Genomic DNA, 21,533 nt, shown 5'->3' with positions numbered 1-21,533 from the left:
TTTTTTTTTTTTTTGGCAAGCCAGACATTAAAGAATTTTGCAAAAAATGTATAACGACATAACTCTTCTTACTACTGAGTCTCTGGGTGGTACAAACAGTTAATGCACCACAGGAACTTTGGAAGAAAGGCCTGATGATCTACTTCCAAAAAAAATGAACCATTGAAAACACTATGGTGCACAGTTCTTGTCTGACACATAACCGGGTCACCATGAGTGAGAGATGATGCAATGGCACGAACTTCTCAATACATTTTTAAAATATATGATTATTTTCCACACACAAAATATTTGTTAGCATGTAGTAGTTTTATGATTATTTTTAAATGAATTTAAAACAAACGTAAAATATTCTGTTTTAATTTCTAATACAGTAAATATAAATAGATATAGTCCACATATATGATTTGAATATTCAATCATTTTTAAATTTGTAAACAGGTCTTGAGACCAAGATGTCCAAGATGCATTACTAGAGGAGAAGTCTCACAAGCAACCTCAAAGCTAGTTGACAGTATAAATTATAGATGATCTAGCTGAAATACCATTGTGCAAACAGCTGAGCCCAGTTCTGTAAATATAAGCTGGCCGTCAGAGTCCCAAAGTCACAAAGCCGTGGGTCACAAAGCTCCTTTCCCACCTGATCTAGAAGCTTGGAAGTTATGGGGGAAGCTGAAACCTTCTAGCATGATTCACCACTCATTTATTCTGCTCGCATGTATGGAATATTCACTGTGGGCAGCCATCCCTGAAAACAGCAGCTACCATTTCTTGAGTGACTGCCTTGTGTCAGACATTAGACTGTTGCTGACTGCCACTGAATTGGCTCCTAACTCTTGGCAGCCCTGTGCACTGTGACCCATTCACAACAGGATCAGACCATTGTGATCCATAAGGTCTTCATTGGCTGATTTTCAGAAGTAGATTACCAGGCCTTTCTTCCTAGTTCATCTCAATCTGGAAGCTCCACTGAAACCTGTTCAGCATCGTAGCAACATGAAAGCCTCCAGTGACAGATGGGTGGTGACCGTGCATGAAGTGTATTAGCCAGGAATCAAACCTGGGCTTCCTGTATGGGGGGAATAATTTTCCAACCACTGGATCTTTTTAATTGCTGGTCACATTTAATGCTTGCAACGCTCAAAACCAAACCAAACCAAACTCACTGCCATCAAGTAGATTTGGACTCATAGTGACCCTATAGGACAGAGTAGAACTTCCTCATAGGGTTTCCAAGACTGTAAATCTTTTTTTTAAAATAGTTTATTGAAGTATAATTGACATACAATAAACTGAAGTATATCATTTTGATAAGTTTTGGTATATGTACACACACATAAAAACATCGCAACAGTCAACATAACGAACATATCCACCTATTCTACAAAAGTTTATTATGACAAAAAATAAAGTCAGTAAAACCCAAAGTATTAGGGAAGATAATAAATATTGTAAAATTTACAAATATACATATATTTAGGGTTTTTTTTTTAATTTTTATTGCAATTTGGGTAAAATTTTACAAAGCAGATTGCTTTTACATTCAACAGTTCATGTATACACTTTGTTTTGTGATATTGGTTACATTTCCCCACAACGTAACATCTTACCTTCCACTTCCTCCCTGTAGCTACCCTTTCCCCGTGTCCTTCCTACCTATGCATTCCTGCCTCCCTACATTTCTCCATGTGCAAATACTGCCCCTCTGATCTCCCATGGTTGATTGTTCTAAGGAGTGCATCTCTCTGGTGCAGGTGTTCAGATAGTAGCCCTGTCTATTGTTTGGTTGAGGGCTAAGCTATAGGATTGAGATCAATTCCAGGCCCGAAGGGTGACTCAGGGCCATAGTCTCAGGGGTTTCATCAGTCTCTATCAGAGCAGTAAGCCTGGTCTTTTTTATGATTTTGAGTTTTGTTCCACATTTTTCTCCTGTTCTATATAGGATTTCCAATTTTGATACCTTTCTGAGTTGTTGGCATTGGGGGTGGGGCACCATCTAGTTATTCTGATCTCTGGATCATATAGTTTGAGGTTCTCATGGTCCATTGGTCCCTTTGGACTAAATGTTTCCATGCATTTAAACAATTTTTTTTTAATTTTCATTTGGGTAAGAGCAAATTCATTTTCCATACAGCAGTTCATAGTTTATTTCATGACATTTAGTGCAATTCCCCACAATGTAAGAGCTCTCTTCCCGCTTTCTCCCTGTAGTTACCTCTTCTCTATGTCATTCTCTCCCATGCTTCCCTGCCTTCTGAGCTGTCTCCCTGTGCAAACCCTGCCCTTCTGTTCTCCCACGACTGATTGCTCTAAGGAGTGTATTTACCTGATGGTAAACGTTCACCCTATGCCTGTCTATTATTTGGCTGGAAGTCATGGGAGTGTATTCAGTTCCAAACCTGAAGGGTAACTAGAGGCCATGGTCTCAGTGGTCTCAGCAGGCTCTATCAGACCAGGAAACCTGTTTGTTTGTTTTTTAATGATTTTGAGTTTTGCTCCACATTGTTCTCCCACTCTATCCAGAATCTTCTGCATTGAGGCCTTTCCAAGTGGTTGAGAGTGGTAGCCTGGCACCATCTAGTTCTTCTGGTCTCATGGTCATAAAGGCTGAGGATCACATAGTCTATTAATGCCTTGGACTAAATTTTTCCATGCGTCTTTGGTTTTCTTCATTCTTCTTTGCTCTGGATGAGGAGAGACCCATTGTTGCATCTAGATGGATGCTTGCAAGACCCCAGAATAGATCACTACAGTAGGATGTGGAATGATGTTTTTGTGTAGTATTTATGCCAATTTTGCTTGATGTCCCCTGCAACCATGGTCCCGAGCCCACAGGTCCAGCTACTTGCTCCCTCAAGGTGGTGGGCTGTGGCCAAGAAGTTCTCATAACTTTGCCCCTTGTTAGCTCTATTATACTTTAGGACATTCTTACAGCACATACAAATGCATATGCAGAAATATCGCCTATCAACTTTATATGTGGTTCCAGGTATATTATTTTTTGCCCAGATATGCCTGATCATCCAGCCTGTCTATCCATCTACTTCTCCGTAGATTAATGTTTATCACTGACAATGCAGTATTGTATATGTAAAAGGGTTTATCTTTGTTGTCTGTACTTCTTGTGCACCTGTGTCTTTGTTTTCCTTAGTGTTATTGTGTTGGTCACTCACTTTTGCTATATTGCCTTTCCTTTCACCCAAATCAGTTTTGTCTCTTACCTACCTAGTCCATGTGTCTTCAAGGCTGTAAATCTATACGGAAACTGACTGCCTCATCTTTCTCCTTCAGAGAAACCTGGGGGGTTTGAACTGCCCACCTTTTGGTCAGTAGCCAAATGCTTTAATCATCATGCCACCAGAGCTCCTTACATTCAATACAAGTATTATTAAATCTGCTTTGTGAATGAGGAAACTCAGATATGTAACTACCTTAAAGTCTAGCTTTTTTAAGTGATGGACCTGAGATCTGAACTATCTGAGCTATGAAGACTCCTGTTCTTCCTTTCAAGCCATGCTGCCTCTCCTCTTTCAAATAATATTCAGCATAACCAAAATAAAATCTAAATTATACACATCTTTACAAGATAAAGACATCTACTGTGTAAGACAAGATTTTTGAAAGCTTGTTCTAAAAATAGTTCTAAGGATAGGCTAGGATGTGGTTGATTTAGTCATTTCTGATGAGCAAATAATATTTTCTTTAATATTTGTACTTATTTATATAATTATGGTATTCAGGCAATAAATCAACAGTATGTAGCTATTTAGACAAGCCATTTTCTCGTGAAAATTTCTTCATAGTTCAAACTTGTACTAAATGCTCAATCATATGTGTATAGAATTTTTCTGGAAGAACACAAAAGAAAACTGGAGACAGGGACTGCCCCTGGGGAGAATTGGGTGAGTGTGGGCTAGGGTGGCAAGAAGCTTACCTTTACTATATGCATACATTTTGTACATTCTATGCTGTACTATATATAAGTTTTATTATTTTAAAACCAGAATCCTGAAAGTACCAAGAACTGCCAGAAGAACAAACAAATCTGTCCTAGAAGTGCAGTCAGAATGATCCTTGGAAGCGAGAATGGCCAGACTTCGTCTTACCTACTTTGGCATGTTGTCAGAAGGGGCCATTCCCTGGAGAAGACTATGATGCTTGATAAGATGGAGAGTCAATGAAAAAGGGAAGGCCCTCAACAAGGGGGATTGGCACAGTGGCTACAACGACGGGCTCAGGTATAGCAGGGATTGTGAACTGGCACAGGACCAGACGGTGTTTTGTTCTCCTGTACACAGGATCGCTATGAGTCAGAGATGACATAACAACAATTTAAAAGAACAATGAACAAAGACCCCAGTCAACATCAAGTGGGAATTGCTCAAAGTCTGTAGCATCTGCAGAGTACAGTTAGTAGAGTTCTGCTTGGTTCCTGATGATTTAATTACTTACTTACTCAACTCACCTGGAGAGCTGTGTAGCTGAACATTTCATGCCTGATTGCAATATGAAAGCAGACATTCAGACAGTGATGTCACTAGGGTTGGTGTCACTGCCCCTCCCCCCAGTGCCTCCTTCAGTATTGGACTATACAGAATCCTTAGTAAAGTTTTTTGTACTGTTACTCATAAATTGTAAATACCCTATAGCACTGAATGCAGTAGCAATAGCAGTGACATAAACAATTAGCAAAATTAAAATTACACCTTTAAATTACAATAGCACCTGCAAACCATGCAATTTGAAGGATCATTGAATTGGGTAATAATGACAGCTCTGTTGGGCAAATATGCTGCAAAACAACTGTAGAATGTTAAAAGGTAAATATGTCACTTTGAGGACTAAAGTGTACCTAATCCAAGTCATGTTATTTTCAATTGCCTCATATGCACATGAAAGGTGGACATTGAATAAAGAAGACCAAAGAATTGATACCTTTGAATCAAGGTGTTGGCAATGAATATTGCGTATACCATGGGCTACCAGAAAGAGCTTTGATGGTACTGCATTTAAAGCATTGGGTTGCTAACCAAAAGGTTGGTGATTAGAACCCACTAGCCACTCTGTGGCGGAAAGATGAGAGTTTGCTTCCATAAAGATTTATAGCCTTGGAAACCCTATAGGGCAGTTCTACTCTGTCCCATAGGGTCACTGAGTTGGAATCAACTTGATGGCAGTGGGTTTGGTTTTTAGGTTTTACCAGAAGGACAAACAGATCTGTCTTGGAGGAAATACAATCACAATGCTCTTTAGAAGCAAGGATGGCAAGACTTTGTCTCCTGGTCTGGGCATATTATCAGGAGCGACCAGTTCCTGGAGAAGGACACCATGTTTGGTAGAGGGTCAGCAAAAAAGAGAAACACTTTAAATGAGATGGGCTGACACAATGGCTGTAACAACGGGCTCAAACGTAACAATTGTGAACATGTTCAAGTACATGAGACAGTCTCACCATCCTCCCTTCTAATGAGCATTCCGGCTGTACTTCTTCTTCAAATCAGATTTGTTCGCTCTTCTGGCAGCCCATGGCATACATATTTAATATTCTTTGCCAACACAACTCAAAACATCAACTCTTCTTTGGTCTTCCTTATTCATTTTCTAGTTTTTGCATGCATGTGAGGTGATTGAAAATACCATAGTTTGGGCCAGGCACACCTGAGTCCTCAAAGTAACATCTTTGCTAAGAGGTCTTTTGCAGCAGATTTGCTCATTGCAGTATGTTATTCAGTTTTCTTGAGTACTGCTTCCGTCAGCATTAATTGTGGATCCAAGTAAAATGAAACCCTTGACAACTTTAATATTTTCTTCATTTATCATGATGTTGCTTTTGGTCCATGTTCTGGTTACCTAGTGCCACTCTGACAGGAATATACCACAAATGGGATGGCCTTAACAAACAGTAGTTTATTCTTACAATTTGGAGGTTTTAAGTTCAAGTTCAAAGTGCCAGGCTCTAGAGGCTGGGTGAAAGCCCCTCAACCCTGGGGTCCAGCTTTGCTTCCTACTCCTGGCCCACTGGAGCTAGAGGCTCTTCTTCACTCAGACAGCTGCTGGCTGCTGAGGCTGACAAACCCAAGGTTGACAAGTAAAAAGGCACAGTCCCGATATTACCAAATCACATGGCAGGCCACTAATTGAAGCACCTTGTAAGTCCCAAGGTCGGCAGAGCATGGCAGGCTGCTGGACAATGACACACCTACACGCAGGGTTCAAGGTGCCATAAGCTAGAGACCATTCCCAAAGCTTCTCCTTATGTACAGGAAGCAGACCACATCCCAAAGGCAGCTACTCAGCTGCTTATGGTAGATTCCACCATGGAGTTGACTGCCAGTCTCATCATGGGGTGTAACTACCACCAGCTGCCCAACCACTCAACCAGGCCCAGCCAAGCTGACACAGAAACATAACTACCATAGTCCAGTTGTGAGGATTTTTATATTCAGGTGTAATCCATACTCAGGGCTGTAGTGGTAATACATTTATATAAATTTATAAATTATATGACTTTCAAAGTGTACTTAGAATTATCAACTATTGCATTTGATCCTGGCATTTTATTTCTGCATTTTTCCATGAGACAAGACAGGCAGTACAGGTATCATCAGGTTTCACTATGAAGAAAATGAAAGCATAACAGCTAATGACACTGCTTTTCCCATTCAGCAGCACTATAGCTGTAAAGACATAGTTCTTCTCTCTTCCACAGCCAGTGTCCAGTACAGTGATGGACCAGACAGGTGATTACAGTTGGAAATGAATGGCCTGATGCAGTCAGAGCTGGGTTCAAATTCAGACTCCATCTCTTACTCTGACTCAGATTTACCTAAGCTCATTTTCTTTATCAGTCAATATGGGAAATAACTGATTCTATCAACATTCATTAAGGAATTCCAATGTGTCAGGAAGCCCTGTTACTGGAGAACCTGAAAGGACCAGTTTATTTTAATCAAGAGATTTTCACAGGGACAGGGAAAGAATTTAGATGTGACTCTAGAGCTAAATCTTAAAAAATGAGTTAGACCTGGGATGTTAAAACTCAGATGCCAGTGGAGGACAACGAAGCAGAGCACATGGAGGGAGCGGGCTGGATAGGGAGAAGAGGCCTCGGCTGCACATGACTCAATCTCTGCAGGACAGGGCCCTGTTCAGCCAAATGAAACACAAGGTTCAGATCTCTCCATTTTTCAATGTTGGAAAGTGATATAATTTTTATTTTTTTAAATAGTGTAAGAGCCAAATAAAATTTGTGAGCCACACCTTACTCACAGGCTGCCAATTTTCTTAGTTCCAGAAGAGAGGGGGGTACTTTAGTCACAAGAAAATGGGACCTACAGTCAAGACCTTGAGAAAGGTAGGCTGGATCGGGGTACTGCGTGTAGTTGTTTGGTTGGAGCATGAGGCAGAGGAAACTGGGAAAGAGGAAAAGGCCAGAGAGTAATGTCAGACTTGAAAGATGTGTGGAGTACAGGGTAGCATGAGATCCAGCCTTGAGTAGGCCAGTTCACTTCATGAACTGCTCTGGAGTGTGGTGAACCTCTGCACCAGGGGACCAGAGAGCCCTGTCCTTTCTACAACAGCATGAGGGTCCAGGAAGGAGCAATAAATGCTACCAGTTATTTTGCTTAACAGATTAAATATATAAAAATCTGAAAAGGGAAGTTGGTTACAAGATGGATTTTATTTACAAGACAATGCTAACACCATTTGCCATTAGGAAACAATTCCAAGGTTTATTCATAAAATTATTAATCAAAATTGCAAGGTAGATTTACAGAGCCACTTAACAGTAACAAAACAAGAGGGAAATGAAATGTTTCAGAGACATCTTAAACAATTCCCAAGAACACACACCAGGCTAGAAATCTACGGTTAAACTGTGGTTCCACAACAGGTTATATTCATTCCTGCATTTTCTCAATAAGTTCTTCCTTGTATTTGCCTTTCTCTTTTCCAACTTGGCGAGATTTGGCTTTGCGTTCCAGAATTTTTTTCCGATCTTTGTCCAATTTTAGCCTGGTGATAACTACCTGTTAGGAGTGAGAAAACAAGCTGATCTTTAATTTTTATTTTTTAAGTGGAAAGGATTTATAACCACAATGATCTTTTATAGCAGAGCTTCCTTCAACAACAGTGGTTTGGGTCCTTCTGCTATCTGGTCCCCCACCCTCTAATTCCTGAGGATCTCAGGAGAGTAGTTAGGTAGTTTAGTGATAGGAATTATCATTTGTGTTGGGCAAAGATTAGACTGCCAATGTGTTTCTGCTTTATTCCTTCAGCTAATAAAAATACACTGCTTTAAAAATATTTGCATCCCAACTAGCTACTGGACAATACAGACTAAGGAAGTAAGACCCTAACCATTCTTCTTTTAAGGATTTGAAATTCTGGAAGGAGAGAACGATTATTACATATTGCATAAAATGAGAGTGCCAAGGAGAGACAGCACATTCTACTAGGTTGAAGTGAAGGCCATAGGATTAGGTGTCCCCACTTCTCTCTTTGGACATTATCTAGTGGAGAAGTAAGGCTGGAATGCCTAGAGCCCTCTTGCCACCAGCCTGAAGATGGAGTCAACACCAAGGAAGATAAAACAGGTAAGAAAAGAATCTAGATCCTTGATGATATCACTAAGCCAATCAATCAAGCCAGCCTGACCCACCTCTGAAAGGCCCTACCACAGCCACCTGGGAGGTGGTACATAGTGCCACCACTTCAATAACTCTGACAGCAGTGTTACCCTACGCTGCTGTTGCTACTATTCAGAATAGGACCATACCTTGCTCGGGTGAATGCCCACATGAACAGTGGTACCATTAGCCTTCTCACGCTGCACCCTCTCGATGTAGATGACATACTTCTTTCTGTACACCTGGACTACCTTGCCAATTTGCTGACCTTTGTAGTGTCCTCGAACCACCTAAGAGAAAATACAACAGAGAATTTCCCCCTCATTTCTAATGCATGAATGTTATAATGAGGAAGCTAATTATCAGGAACATGCAGGCTGGAAACACAACCTTTTGTACAAAAGCAGATTAATCCTAGCATGCAAAAGTCACATGATTTTTTAAATCTAAATCTGTTTTGTGTTATTTTAAGTCAGATGGAAATTCTTCACCTGAATTATTTTCTTCTCTTATCTGAAGAACAAAAAATTTCCTTGGACTAGGATGGACATAACAGAACTAATTGCAAGAATTTTAAAATAACTGTAAAGATCCAAATATAGAAGATGGCTAAAGAAATGATACTAAGAGAGACTGCCACGCAATCATTTAAACATCTAGGAAAATGCTCACAATATGAACTTTAGTGAAAAAAATCAGTACAAAGACACACACACACACACTGTGAAACTTTTATTTTCACCATAATAAAAAACATATATGTATATATGGCATAGAAAACAACAGAGTAGAAAAATATCCAAGTGTTGACAAGACTTTTCTCTTGAAAATAGTATTATATAATTATTTTATTCTATTTTTTCAAATTTTCTACAATACACAAATACTTTAAATTAGAAAGAGTAAAAATATTAAGATCGTGTAGGCTGTTTTTCCATACGAAAAAAATCTGCCCAAGCATTAACTTCATTTATCTGGTAAGGGGTTCAACTAGATTATAATTTTCTTGAAGGTAAGAGACTACTGAAGAACAGGCAAATATACATGATGTTGATTAATTAGTATAGAGGAAGTATCACAAGAACTCTCTCAGTGAGAATCCTGAAATGTCTACGTAGAGTGTTCCAACTTACTTTCCAAGGCAAGTTGAAAAGAAAACAATCATGCCTCATTCAAAATCTACTCTATTTATATGACCAGAGATTCTCAGAGCAAACTTGAAAGGAGTCTGTAGAAAAAAATCACTGTTAACTATCAAGACAAAAGAACAGATGTTAGTAAAACAAGCTCAAGGAACAGCGGGTATAAAGAAAAGTGGCCAGACACTAGACCTAGTAAAGAGGGAAATGAGTTAAGACTAAACCAACTGGGCCAGAAGGGGAGGGAGATGAGGCAAGGACAATACCCAGAATGTGGCTTGAGCAACTGGATGAACAGATGTGCCTTTCCCAGAGAAACAGAATATAGAAGAAATCTTAGAAACAGTTTCGTTTGAAGCATGATGAATTTGAGGCATCTGGGGGACACTATAGTAGAAAATTCCATGCACAGTTGGAAGACCAACTGGGCCACCAACAGAGAGTTGGGAGTTATCCACAGAGATAGCAATTCAAAGTCTGACTTTGCTCAGGGAGTTCTGAGGAGAAAATACAGAAATTGGAGAAAAGCCAATACTATGGAAGAACTTGCTAGAGAGACTGAAGTAGCCAGAGAGAACAGGAAACCATGGGAGTATGGTGTTATAGTAGCCAAGAGAAGAAAGTCAAATGGTGTTGGATGGTCAAGTACAAAGATAAGTATAAAACATATTTGACAGGATGATCATTGGTGACTGTGGCAAAAGCACTTTCAGTGGAGTGGTGGGTTGGACGCTATTTAAAGAAGGCAATAAGTGCACCAAAGGTAAGACAGTCAGCCAAATTAGAAAAGACAAGCCTAAAGGGCTTGGCTGGAAAGAGGACATGTAGTTAAGGGAAAATTTTTTATTTTTAAAGAAAACCATGAATGTATTTAAATGCTGATGAGAAGCTAAAGAGAAAACAAGATGACAAATGGAAGGATTTCTGAAAGAAGAGAAGACCGAAGCAACAGTAGCAGAAGGTTAGCTTTAGATTCAACAAGGATTCACTTTTTATTATAAGTTGGTGAGTATGGAGCCAGGAGTTCAAAGAGTTCTTGGCTGATAGCTTCAATTTCCTCTGTAAAGTAGGAAAACAGTCACTTACTCAGAAAGAGGTAGGTAAGATTCAGAAGACTCTAAGTATTCTCCTGGTAAAGGGGATCAGGGGGGAGCCCTGGTAGCTAAGCCTAAGGCACTTCACTGCTAACCAAAAGGCTAGCAGTTCAAACCCACCAGCCACTCCTCGGAAGGAAGGTTGGGCAATCTACTTCTGTAGTGATATCGCCTTGGAAACCCAAGGAGGGGTCACTATGAGTTGGTCCGACTTGACGGCACATAACAACAACAACAAAGGGGATCAGAGTGTGGTCTTTGGCTTCAGCAAGTATATTCCTGGCTTTGACACTCATTTTCCATATTATTTAACCTTTCTGAGTTTCAGTTTCTTTATATCTAAAAAGGAAAGGCCACTCCTTCTGCTCTATTCATCTCCTTCTTTACCTTACTCTCTATATGTGTCAGTCAATACTTTTTTCCATTCATTTAAGAAATATTGACTGACCCCAGCTATGTACTAGGCTCTGCACTGAAGCAGGGCAACAAAACAGACAAGTCCTCTGGCCTCATGGAGCTTAATCTTATGGGTTTGTTTGTTAACAGTTAACCAACAAATATCCAGGATAGGATCATTGAGTGCAAGAGGCACACGGAAACTTCCTGGGATGACAAAAATGATGTATATATCATTAGGGTGGTAGCTACACAGTTTTACATCAGTCAAAACTCATCCATGGGTATACTTTATTGTATGTGAATTAAGCCTCAATTAAAAAACAAAGATCTCAAGTTATGTCCATTATCATGAAGGAAAAATAAAAGAGACTATTCTATGATTTTGATTCAAAGCTTCTCAGAGGAACTGATTAAAAATGAGCAGGAGTTAGCCAGGTGAAGGGGAAAAGGAAGGATACTCCAGGCAGAGGGAACATTCTGGGCAAAGACTCTGGGAGAAAAGATCAAGCTTACCTGAGGACATGAAAGGGGCAGTGTGGCTGAAGTGTAGAATATGAGGAGGAAAGACTGGGATGAGATGAAGTTAGAGAGGTAGACCAGGGCTGGATCACACAGGGTCTTGTAGTCAACAATTTCAGATTTTACAGTAACACATCAAGCACCATGGATGGTTTAAGGAGGGTCTGATTTGTAAATAGTATCACTCTGTGGCAAATGAACAGTGGGCTAAGAGTGGAAGCTGGAAGAATTTAAGAGGCCATTATAATAATCCAGGAGAGATGGTGATGCCTTGAATTAAGGGCATAGTAAATTGGGAAATAGTCAGATTGAAGGTTTATTTTGGAGGAGTATCAGATTTCTGAGGAGCCCTTGGAAAGGCAGGTGGTTCAAACACACCCGCTACTCTGTAGGAGGAAGATGTGGCAATCTGCTTCCATCAAGATTATGGGGCAGTTCTACTCTGTCCTATAGAGTCATTATGAGTCAGAAGCAACTCAATGGCAATGAGTTTGGTTATTTTTAAAATTAGATTTTGGAGGCAGTAGGGGTGTTAGGATCATTAGTACTCTCGGATAAGAAGCTTTGAGATGCCCATGAGATACTTAAATAGAGATGGTCAGCAGCAGGCAGTTAGTTATATCGTCAGGTCTGTACACCAAAAAGTGGTTTGGACTAGACATAAAAGGGAGTTCTTAGCACAATGGAGACATTTAAAGCTCTGGGAGTAGATATCATCACCAAGGTAGAGTATACACAGTAAGAAGAGACTATAGCCCAAGCTCAAGCTCAAGCTCTCATGAACTCCTGCATTTAGGGATCACAGAGAGAACAAACAGTAGCAAAGGAATCTGAAAAGTCAGAAGTATGAACCTAAAGCATCACAGAAGCCAAAAAAATAAACAATTTCAAGAAGTAAAGTGGTGCCATCTATGCCAAATGCTGCTGAAAAAGTCAAGTATAATGAGATCAAGTGTGTGCACTGGATTCTGATTAAGAGGTTATTTGTGAGCTCAGCTAAAATCAATTTCCGGAAAGCAGGGGGACAGAGGTCTGGCTGGTGTGTGTCTAAAAGTGAATGGGACATGAGGAGGTGTAGGCAACTCTTTTGAGGAGCTAGGCTATGAATGAGGAACAGAGTAGTAACTGGGAGAAAGTATGAGGCTGGAGAAGAAAATCCAAATTTTCTAGTTCTGTCTCTTCTGATTCCAATCTCTTCCTCCTAAACATATCCCTTAATCCTTCAAAGAGTCCCAATGGCTCAGAAGATATACCAAAGCCCTTACCCCTCATTTCATTCTCTAAAACAATGGTTGCTAACTGGGGTGGGGTGAGTTCGGCCTTCCTCCTCCCAGGGAGATCTTGGCAATGTCTGTAAACATTTTTAGTTGTCAGGACTTGGAGAGGGATGCTACTGGCATCTAATGGGGAGAGACCAGGATGCTGCTAAACATCCTACAATGTACAGGACAGACCATCATAACAAAGAATTATGGGTTCCAAGATGTCAATAGTGCTGAGGTTGGGAAATCCTGCTCCAAGATGTAAGCTCCATGAGGGAAGGGGCTATGTGTCCTGTTCACTACTAGTGTCTAGAGGACTGGTAACTGCTCAATAAATATTCATTCAAGGGATGAATCTAGCCCCTGCCTACCTACCCATCCCCTCCCAATCACTTCCACTGCCATTCAGTTGATTCCTATTCACAGCAACTCTGTAAGACATAGTGGAACTTTGCCATAAAGTTTCCAAGGCTGTAAGTCTTTACAGAAGCAGACTGCCTCATCTTTTCCCGGTAGGTTTGAATCACCCACCTCTAGTTAGAGAATAGAGGACTTATACTAGCACACCTCTGCTTTATCAGACTGCGCAGATATAGTGCTGCTGTTTTGTTTTTTTTCTCCCACAAATTGAAGGTCTGTAGCAACCGTACATCAATCAAGTTTACTGGTGCCATTTTCCCAATAGCATGTACTCACTCGTATCTCTGTGTCACATTTTGGTAACTCTCATGACATTTCAAACTTTTTCTGAATGCTACCATACACTTAATTGACTACAGTATAGTACAAACTTTTATATGCACTGGGAATCCAAAAAACTCACATGCCTTGCTTTATTATGGTGATCTGGAACTGAACCCGCAATATCTGAGGCACAGGGGCTGCACTCTTAATCTCACCCCTCTAACTTGTTGCCCCTTCTGTGTTTTCATCACCAAATCCAATACCATCACATGCCTAACCTACACAAACCCATCTCAGTAAACTCAATGATTCCAAAACACTACTCTCGCTACAGCACCATCCCCTGCCAAGCCTGATTCAAAGAGCCTTCCTGAGCAATACCGGGCAAACTAGCAGGCAGATTTTTATGTGGCTAGCATACCACTTTTTTTTTTTTCTTTTTTAAGATAACTATTAAACGGTTTAATTTTAAATATTTTCATGATCTTAAGTAGGGCAGGCACTCTTTGGTGGCCCTGGGCCCCACCTCTGGTCTACCCCATCTGCAGGGTCACACATTTGTTTCATGTCAGGGTCCTGAAGACCTGTGAATCTGTTGACTCCTAAATAAGAGATGGCCTTAAAATCAAGTGCGCACAACGTGCTCAAAGGTAGTGCCCGAGGGCCACGCAGATGGGTAACAGGGCCGAGAGAGACACACCTGGACCTCGTCGTCCTTGCGGATGGGCATGGAGCGGACATTATACTTCTGCCGCAGCTCCTTGGAGAGCGGGGACGACATGATCTTCCTGCGCACGTGCGAGGGCGCATTGAAGTGGCGTTTGCGGTTCTTGCTGCGGTCCGAGGTCACGAAGGGGTTGAACTTCATGGTGACTGTCTGCAAAGAGGGGTGATAGAGGGAAGTAAGGGGCCCATGGGAGTGTGTGTGTGGGGTACAAAGGCCTGTATCCCATCCCTTCCTATCCCCGCATCGGTGCTTCAGGGGGGAAGTTGGCCTTGAGAGAAGGCGCTTGAAGAAGAAGAATGGGGGATGTAAGTAATCAGGCGGTTACACGGAGCGAGGTGGGGAGGGGGAGGGATGCGTGCCTGACTAGAGCAACCGTGGGGAAGAGGGCCGAAATGAAGCCTTCGAGGCTGACGTAGGGGAGAAATGCTCAGGCTGGGGAAGAATAGCTGAGGATCACTAGGAGTCACGCAGAGAGATTTCTGGAGGAGCGTGTTTAGAGAGGCACGCGGTAAAGGTCCTGTAGGGCGAAGGGCTTCAGAATCTGAGAAATGACCGACCTCTACTCTCCCGGCGTCAGACGGCTTTAGCTCCTCCACGCGCAGGGCCGGAAATGAGTCTGCCTTGGCGCGTAAGGCCTTGCCTTGCCGCCGCCCAATTTCCGTCGGAGCGAGACAGAGTGGCACCCCCCCGAGACTCGGAGTGGAATTGCAGCTCCTCATTCCTCACGGCTGAAGGTGCGCGATGCCTCGTTCAGATGGCTCCGCTAGCGAGAAGGAGCGTACTTTTGTAGGGTTTGCAATAACCAAAACCAAACCAAACTCACTGCTGTCGTGGCGACCCCTCCGTGGGTTTCCCAGGCAGTATCACTACGGAAGTAGATTGCCCGATCTTCCTTCCGAGGAGTGGCTGGTGGGTTTGAACTGGCCGACTTCTGGTTAGCAGTCAGATGTCTTAGAAACCACGCTACCAGAGCTCCCAGGGTTTACAATAAAGGTTCTTTTAAAAAAATAAAATAATAAAATAAATAAATATATACACATACAAACACACACATACATAGACTACAGGGGAGCTCTGGTGGCATAGTGCCTAAAGCATTTTGACTGCTAACCAGAAGGCTGGCGGTTCAAATCCCAGCAGCCACTCCCCGGAAGAAAGACTAGGCAATCTACTTCCGTAGTGATACTGCCTCGGAAACCCAAGGAGGGATCGCTGTGAGCCGGATCTGACTTGATGGCAGTGAGTTGAGTATATACACACATATGTGTGTGTGTGTGTCTATAGTTGAGAATATACACAGTAGAACATACACAAATTCAATTTCTACATGTACAGTTCGGTTACATTCTTCAATTGTGCGATCATCCTCACCCTCTTTTTCTGAGTTCTTTTCGATTAACATAAACTCACTGCCCCTAAATTTCCTATCTCATCTTTCAACTTGCTGTTGTCAATTTTATCCTATATAGGTAGTTCTTAAAAGAGCATAATGCTCAAAGCAGAAATTCTTTACTAGACAGTTGCTTGGTTTTAAGAAGAGACTTCTGGGGATGTTTAAGGTTTAAAGATTATCTCAGGGCACTAGCTTCAGGGGTTTTAAGGAGCTCTGATGGTACAATGGTTAAAGCATTTATTTGGCTGCTAACCAAAATGTTGACCATTCAAACCAGCAGCTGCTCTTGCAGGAAGGAGAGAGATGAAGTTGTTTGCTTCCATAAAGATTTATAGCCTTGGAAGCCCTATGGGGCAGTTTTACTCTGTCCTATAGAATCACTATGAGTTGGAATTGACTTGATAGCATAGGTTTGGTTTTGTTTTTACCCTCCTTTTTTCTGCCCTTTGTTATTGTTAGTGCCATCAAGTTGGCTTCGACTTGTAATGGCCCTGTGTTCAACAGAACAAAACACTGCCTGTCCAGTGCCATCCTCATAATCCTTGCTATGCTTGAGCCCATTGTTGTAACCACTGTGTCAATCCATCTCATTAAGGCCTTCCCCTTTTTTGTTGACCACTTTATCCACTTTACCAAGCATGATATCCTTCTCCAGCGACTGGTCCATGTTCTGACAACATGACCAAAGTAGGTGAGACAAAGTCTGGCCATTCACCTGCCCCTTGTAACACTCATGAACTTTGGTGTCTATATTTTGCCTATTCTTGTCTTTTTATATAAATAACATCATACAATAGTTTTCCTTTTGTGACTGACTTCAGCATAATGTCTTCAAGCTCCATCCATGCTCATCTCTTTTTCTGGCTGAGTAGTATTCCATTGTATGTATATACCACATTTTGTTTATCCATTCCTCCATTGCTAGGCAATAGAGGATTACTGATGTTCTTCTGATGGTACAGCACCAACGATCTCTCTTCAGCTCCACAGTCCTTCTTTGCCCACTACCGTCCACAAAGAAGACTGCAGAGGTCATCTAGGCATGGTGGAGTGCTTTAATTAAACATCATGTTGCTCCAAATGCTAGCTGCAGCAGGCTTAACAATCACCAAAAATCCTGTTCAAAATGCAGATTTTTTAGGCTCCACCAGTCCTACAGAACCAGGTGAAAGATTGAGACCAGGGAATCTGAATTCTAAGCAAGGACCTTCTTCCCCACCCCCAGAGACTTTGAGGCACACCACTGTTTGAGGATTTCGATGAACCAACCACCTGATTTTGCAATGCTCCCACCCTCTCCAGTTTTTGTAACCCTGTTGGAAGCACTGGGGTCATAGCATCAGACCTGGAATCCAGTGCCGCTTAGAGGTGTATCTAGGGTATGGCAGGTATGGCACATGCCCTGGGCACTGCTTGAAGGGGGTGCCACTGAGCAGTTTCTTTCTTTTTTTTAAATGCATTTTATTGAAATATAATTTATGTACAGTGAAATATACAAAACTAAAGTGACAGGGGTCAATGCATTTTTTTTTTTTTTTTGCAGTGTTCCCTCCCCACCCCTCCCCTCCCACCTCTGGCCACCAAGAAAGAAAGTTTCCCTCCATATAGAAACCTTTCCTTGGCCCTCCACAACAATGAACTAATACTGTATTTGCCCTTCTGTGATTGACTTATTTCACTCAGCATAATGTCTTCCAAGTTCATCCATATTATGCAGTGTTTTGCAGACTCTACATTTTTATTCTTTAGTGCTGCATAGCATTCTATTATGTGTATGTACCACAGTTTGGTCATCCACTCTTCCGCTGATGGGTACATAGGTTGTTGCCATCTTTTTGCTATTGTAAATAGTGCTGCAATAAACATGAGTGTGCATGTATCTGTTCCTGTCCTGGCTCTCACTTCTTTAGGAGATATACCTAGTAATGGGATTGCTGGGTCAAATGGTATCTCCAATTCCAGCTTTCTGAGGAATCACCATACCGCTTTCCACAGTGGTTGTATCCCTTCACAGTCCCACCAGCAGTGTATGAGAGTCCCAATCTCTCCACATCCCTGACAACATTTGTTATTTTCTGTCTCATTGAACTTTGCCATCAGTGCTGGGGTGAGACGGTATCTCATTTTTGTTTTGATTTGCATCTCTCTGATGGCCAATGATTGTGAGCATCTCTTCATGTATTTGCTGGCCACCTGAATATCCTCCTTGGTGAAGTGTCTATTCATGTCTTCTGCCCATTTTTCAATTGGACTGTTAATTCCTTTGGTGTTGAGGCATTAGAGTTTTCTATAAATCTTAGAGATAAGTCTCTTGCCAGATATGTAATTATCAGAAAATATATATTTGTTGCTGTCATTTTTGTTATGTGCTTTTTTGTGGTGTCGATTTCTTTGTTCCATATAATTTTCTATGCTAAGCTCATTTTGTTTATGAATTGTGTTATCACTTCCTTCATTGCTATTGTTTTAGTATTTGCTGAATATTTATGCTGGTCCTCTTTTTTGATGTGAAGGTTTATCATTTTTCTTTGAGGTTACCATGTGATTTATAGTTTTCTTCCCAAGTTTAGAACAGTCCGTTCTATCTTGTAGTTGTTTTGACATCCCTACCATCTAGAAGTTCTGTAACAACAGTTTTTTCCCCTTTTTTGGTTTGTAATTGTCCTCATTTGTCAATTGATGTCTCTGCTTCCCTGTTTACAATCTTATAGGCTTATTTACTTTGGATACTTCCATAGCTGGGTTGGTTTCTGGGTAATGTCATCATGTGCATTAATGGTCAGTTGTTGGCAGTTGTTGCTTCTCTGTCCAAAAGACTCCTGTTCATATCTCTTGTAAGGTTGGTCTGGTTTTAACAAATTCCCTTAATTTCTGCTTATCTGGAAATGTCTTAATTTCACCATCATATTTGAGGGACAGTTTTGCTGGGTACATAATTCTTGGTTGGAAATTATTCTCTTTCAGGGTTTTATATATTCCATCCAATTGTCTTCTCACCTGAATGGTTTCTGTCAAGAATCTGAGCTTAGTCTTATTGGTTGCCCCTTGTAGGTAACTTTTTGTTTTTCCTGTGCTGCTTTCATGATACTTTGTCTTTGGTTTTGGCGAGTTTGATGATGATATGTCTTGGTGATTTTCTTTTGGAGTCTATCTTGTTGGGCGTTCATTCAACTTCCTGAATGGATGTATTATCTTTTATCATATCAGGGAAGTTCTCCAACAAATCTTGGACAATTTTCTCAGTGGTTTTATTTTTTCTCTTCCTGTTCTGGAATTCCAATTACACGTAGTTTATTCCTTTTGATGGTATCCCAGATGATCCTTAGGCTTTCTTCATTTTGTTTTGATCTTTTTTCTGATTGATTCATTTCCAAAGAATTCAGGTATTTGTCTTCAATCTCATTAATTCTGTCTTCTGTTGCATCAATTCTACTCCTTTGCCCTTTCACTATGTTATCTATTTCTGACAATTTAGTATTAATCTTCTGGATTTCTATCTGTAGATTTAGAATCATTTCTAATTTTTCATTTATTTTTGAGCAGTTTCTTTTTACCATCAGTTTTCACTGCCAGCTGTGAGAGATCATTCAGTAAGTTAAAACTAGTATTTTCATATTTGAGAGTCTCCACGGGTCAAGGCAGACTGTGTGATCTTGCTCTTCTGAGTGTAGAAAGAAAATAAACTAAAAAAAAGGACTCTCAGCACATCATGGACCAATTTTCATCAGTAAAAGCGAGGAAGGTGCAATTGTCATTTTCATCTAGTGCCCTAACGTGTTAAGTAAAAGATTTATGAGCTTGATGTGTATTTTTGAGCTGATATTATGGTAAAGTTGTCTAAAAGATGGGTGTCAGATGTTTGCACAGGGGCACAATTTCAGTGTTTGCCTTAGGCACTATTTTCCATAGTTATGCTCTGGTGCCACTTTATATTGCTCGACCTTGGGTGACTGAGCCCACATTTCTGAACCTCAGTTTCCTCATCTGTACAATGGGATGATCTTAGTAGCCACCTCTGAGGGTTGATATGAGGATTACGTGAGTCAATCTGTTTTGTGTTTAGTTAATCTATAGAAGGCTTAGAACACTGCTTGGCACATAGTACTCAAATTGAGCCGGCCATTATTCCAAATAGAAACAGAGGCCTAGGTGTGGGGCTTGCTCCAGGAGAGCCCTAAGGTTGGGCCTCATGTTCACAAGGGTCCTCACATTCAGAGTTTTGCCATGACGTAAACTGTAACCTTTCTGTTTGATGTAAACACGTGCTATACACCAGGCTGGCTCTCATTCCCCTTGTGCTTTTTTTTTTTTTTAATTCTGCAAGAGACTTTCAGAAGCCCTGACTATACCCAGACCCGCCAGGCCCCTCAGCCTCCACCATGTCAATCCTTGGCTCTCTTCACCCCCAGTACCAGAACTCCTCTTCCCATCTCAGGGACAGTGGAGGGTCTGGTGCTGCCTGACCACTACTCTGGCTGAGATGTGCCCCCTGGGTCAGAAAAGTCTCTAGTCCTGGCTCCACTGTGTGGGAGACACCTGTGATGTGGGGAGGTCTCTCACTGGGCACTTTAGCAACAGGAAGGGGTTGAAAGGGGAGGCTCTGAGCCTTCACTGTGTCAAGTTAGGGACTCCGGGGGTTTACTCTATGTGAGGTACATTTATTATCTCTACCACTCCCATCCACCCACCCACTCATTTATCCATTCTATTCATATCTATTGAGTGCCTCCTACGCACCAGATCCAGGATAGAAGACTCTGTGATGTTGGTTAACAGATGGGGACTGGACATACAGAGAGAATGGTGTTTGCCTAATATCTAATATCCAGATTCAGGCAGGTCCTGTGCTCCTCACCAGTTCTCAGTGTTTTCTGATATGTGGCAGTGAAATTATTAAACACCAGTACAGCTACTTCTCACTGATTATCTCATTATCCAACACTTCACATTTATAATAGTAAAAAATCTATTTCTCATATTACCGACAAATGTCTGGCAGTAACAAACACCGAGCTGCCAGGCAAGAGTAACATTGGCTGACATGGTTAAGGGCATGTGTCAACTTAGCTGGGCCATGATTCTCAGTGGTTTGGCAGTTATGTAATGATGTAGTTATCCTACATTTTTGCATAACCACCTGGTTTTTAGAACCTAACCAGGTCACTAAGTGATGAGTGGGTGTATACTTACTGATAGGTCTTTTTCCCACAGAGCCAGATGAGTTGGAACCACCAACCTTTGGGTTAGCAGCTGAGAGTTTAACCATTGCACCACTAGGGCACCTCAGCACAGTGGTTAAAGCAGTCAGCTGCTAATGAAAAGGTTGGTGCTTTGAACCCACCAGCCACTCTGTGCGAGAAAGATGTGGTAGTCTGCTTCTGTAAAGATTTACAGCCTTAGAAACCATATAGGACAGTCCTACTCTGTCCTGTAGGGTTGCTGAGTCAGAATTGACTTGATGGCAGGAAGTTTTTTTGTTACTTACTGATACTCATGATTGACTAGGGATCTTTGTCCCATTGAAGGGTCCTAATTTAGGTTTCATTCCAGACTCCTGCAGACAGGGTTGATGACCTCTCTGGATTCAGACTCAGCCACAGTGGCCAGAACTCTTTTCCCATCTGTGAGTTCAAGGTGCTGAGGCAATAGCAACTGAAAAGCCACTCATCGTGTGTGTGCACAGGCT

The 21,533-nt window shown here is 41.4% G+C and overlaps 1 protein-coding gene across 1 annotated transcript; it reads right to left on the bottom strand.

Moving 5' to 3' along the window:
• Nucleotides 1-7,901: 7,901 nt before the first annotated feature.
• Nucleotides 7,902-14,595, bottom strand: RPL26L1 (ribosomal protein L26 like 1). Its single transcript, XM_007951652.2, has 3 exons — nt 14,428-14,595; nt 8,780-8,920; nt 7,902-8,030 (listed from the first exon to the last, which is right to left on the bottom strand). The coding sequence occupies exons 1-3, from the start codon at nt 14,593-14,595 to the stop codon at nt 7,902-7,904; spliced, it is 438 nt and encodes a 145-aa protein (XP_007949843.1).
• Between the last annotated feature and the right edge of the window lie 6,938 nt (nt 14,596-21,533).

Source organism: Orycteropus afer, unplaced genomic scaffold, assembly GCF_000298275.1.
Source record: "Orycteropus afer afer isolate SDZICR_OR568_19922 unplaced genomic scaffold, OryAfe1.0 scaffold00306, whole genome shotgun sequence".
NCBI classification, from domain to species: domain Eukaryota; kingdom Metazoa; phylum Chordata; class Mammalia; order Tubulidentata; family Orycteropodidae; genus Orycteropus; species Orycteropus afer.
The sequence above is the reverse complement of the archived record's forward strand: the minus strand, read 5'-3'. Positions and strand labels throughout refer to the sequence as shown.

Bases quoted from the DNA above. Each gene is read 5' to 3' on its own strand.
- RPL26L1 (XM_007951652.2), bottom strand. From the start codon at position 14,595: ATGAAGTTCAACCCCTTCGTGACCTCGGACCGCAGCAAGAACCGCAAA. The intron at 8,921-14,427 runs GTGTGTCTCTCT...ATTTTCTCTTAG, and splicing joins GCAAGGACGACGAGGTCCAG to GTGGTTCGAGGACACTACAA. The intron at 8,031-8,779 runs GTATGGTCCTAT...CACTCCTAACAG, and splicing joins TGGGCATTCACCCGAGCAAG to GTAGTTATCACCAGGCTAAA.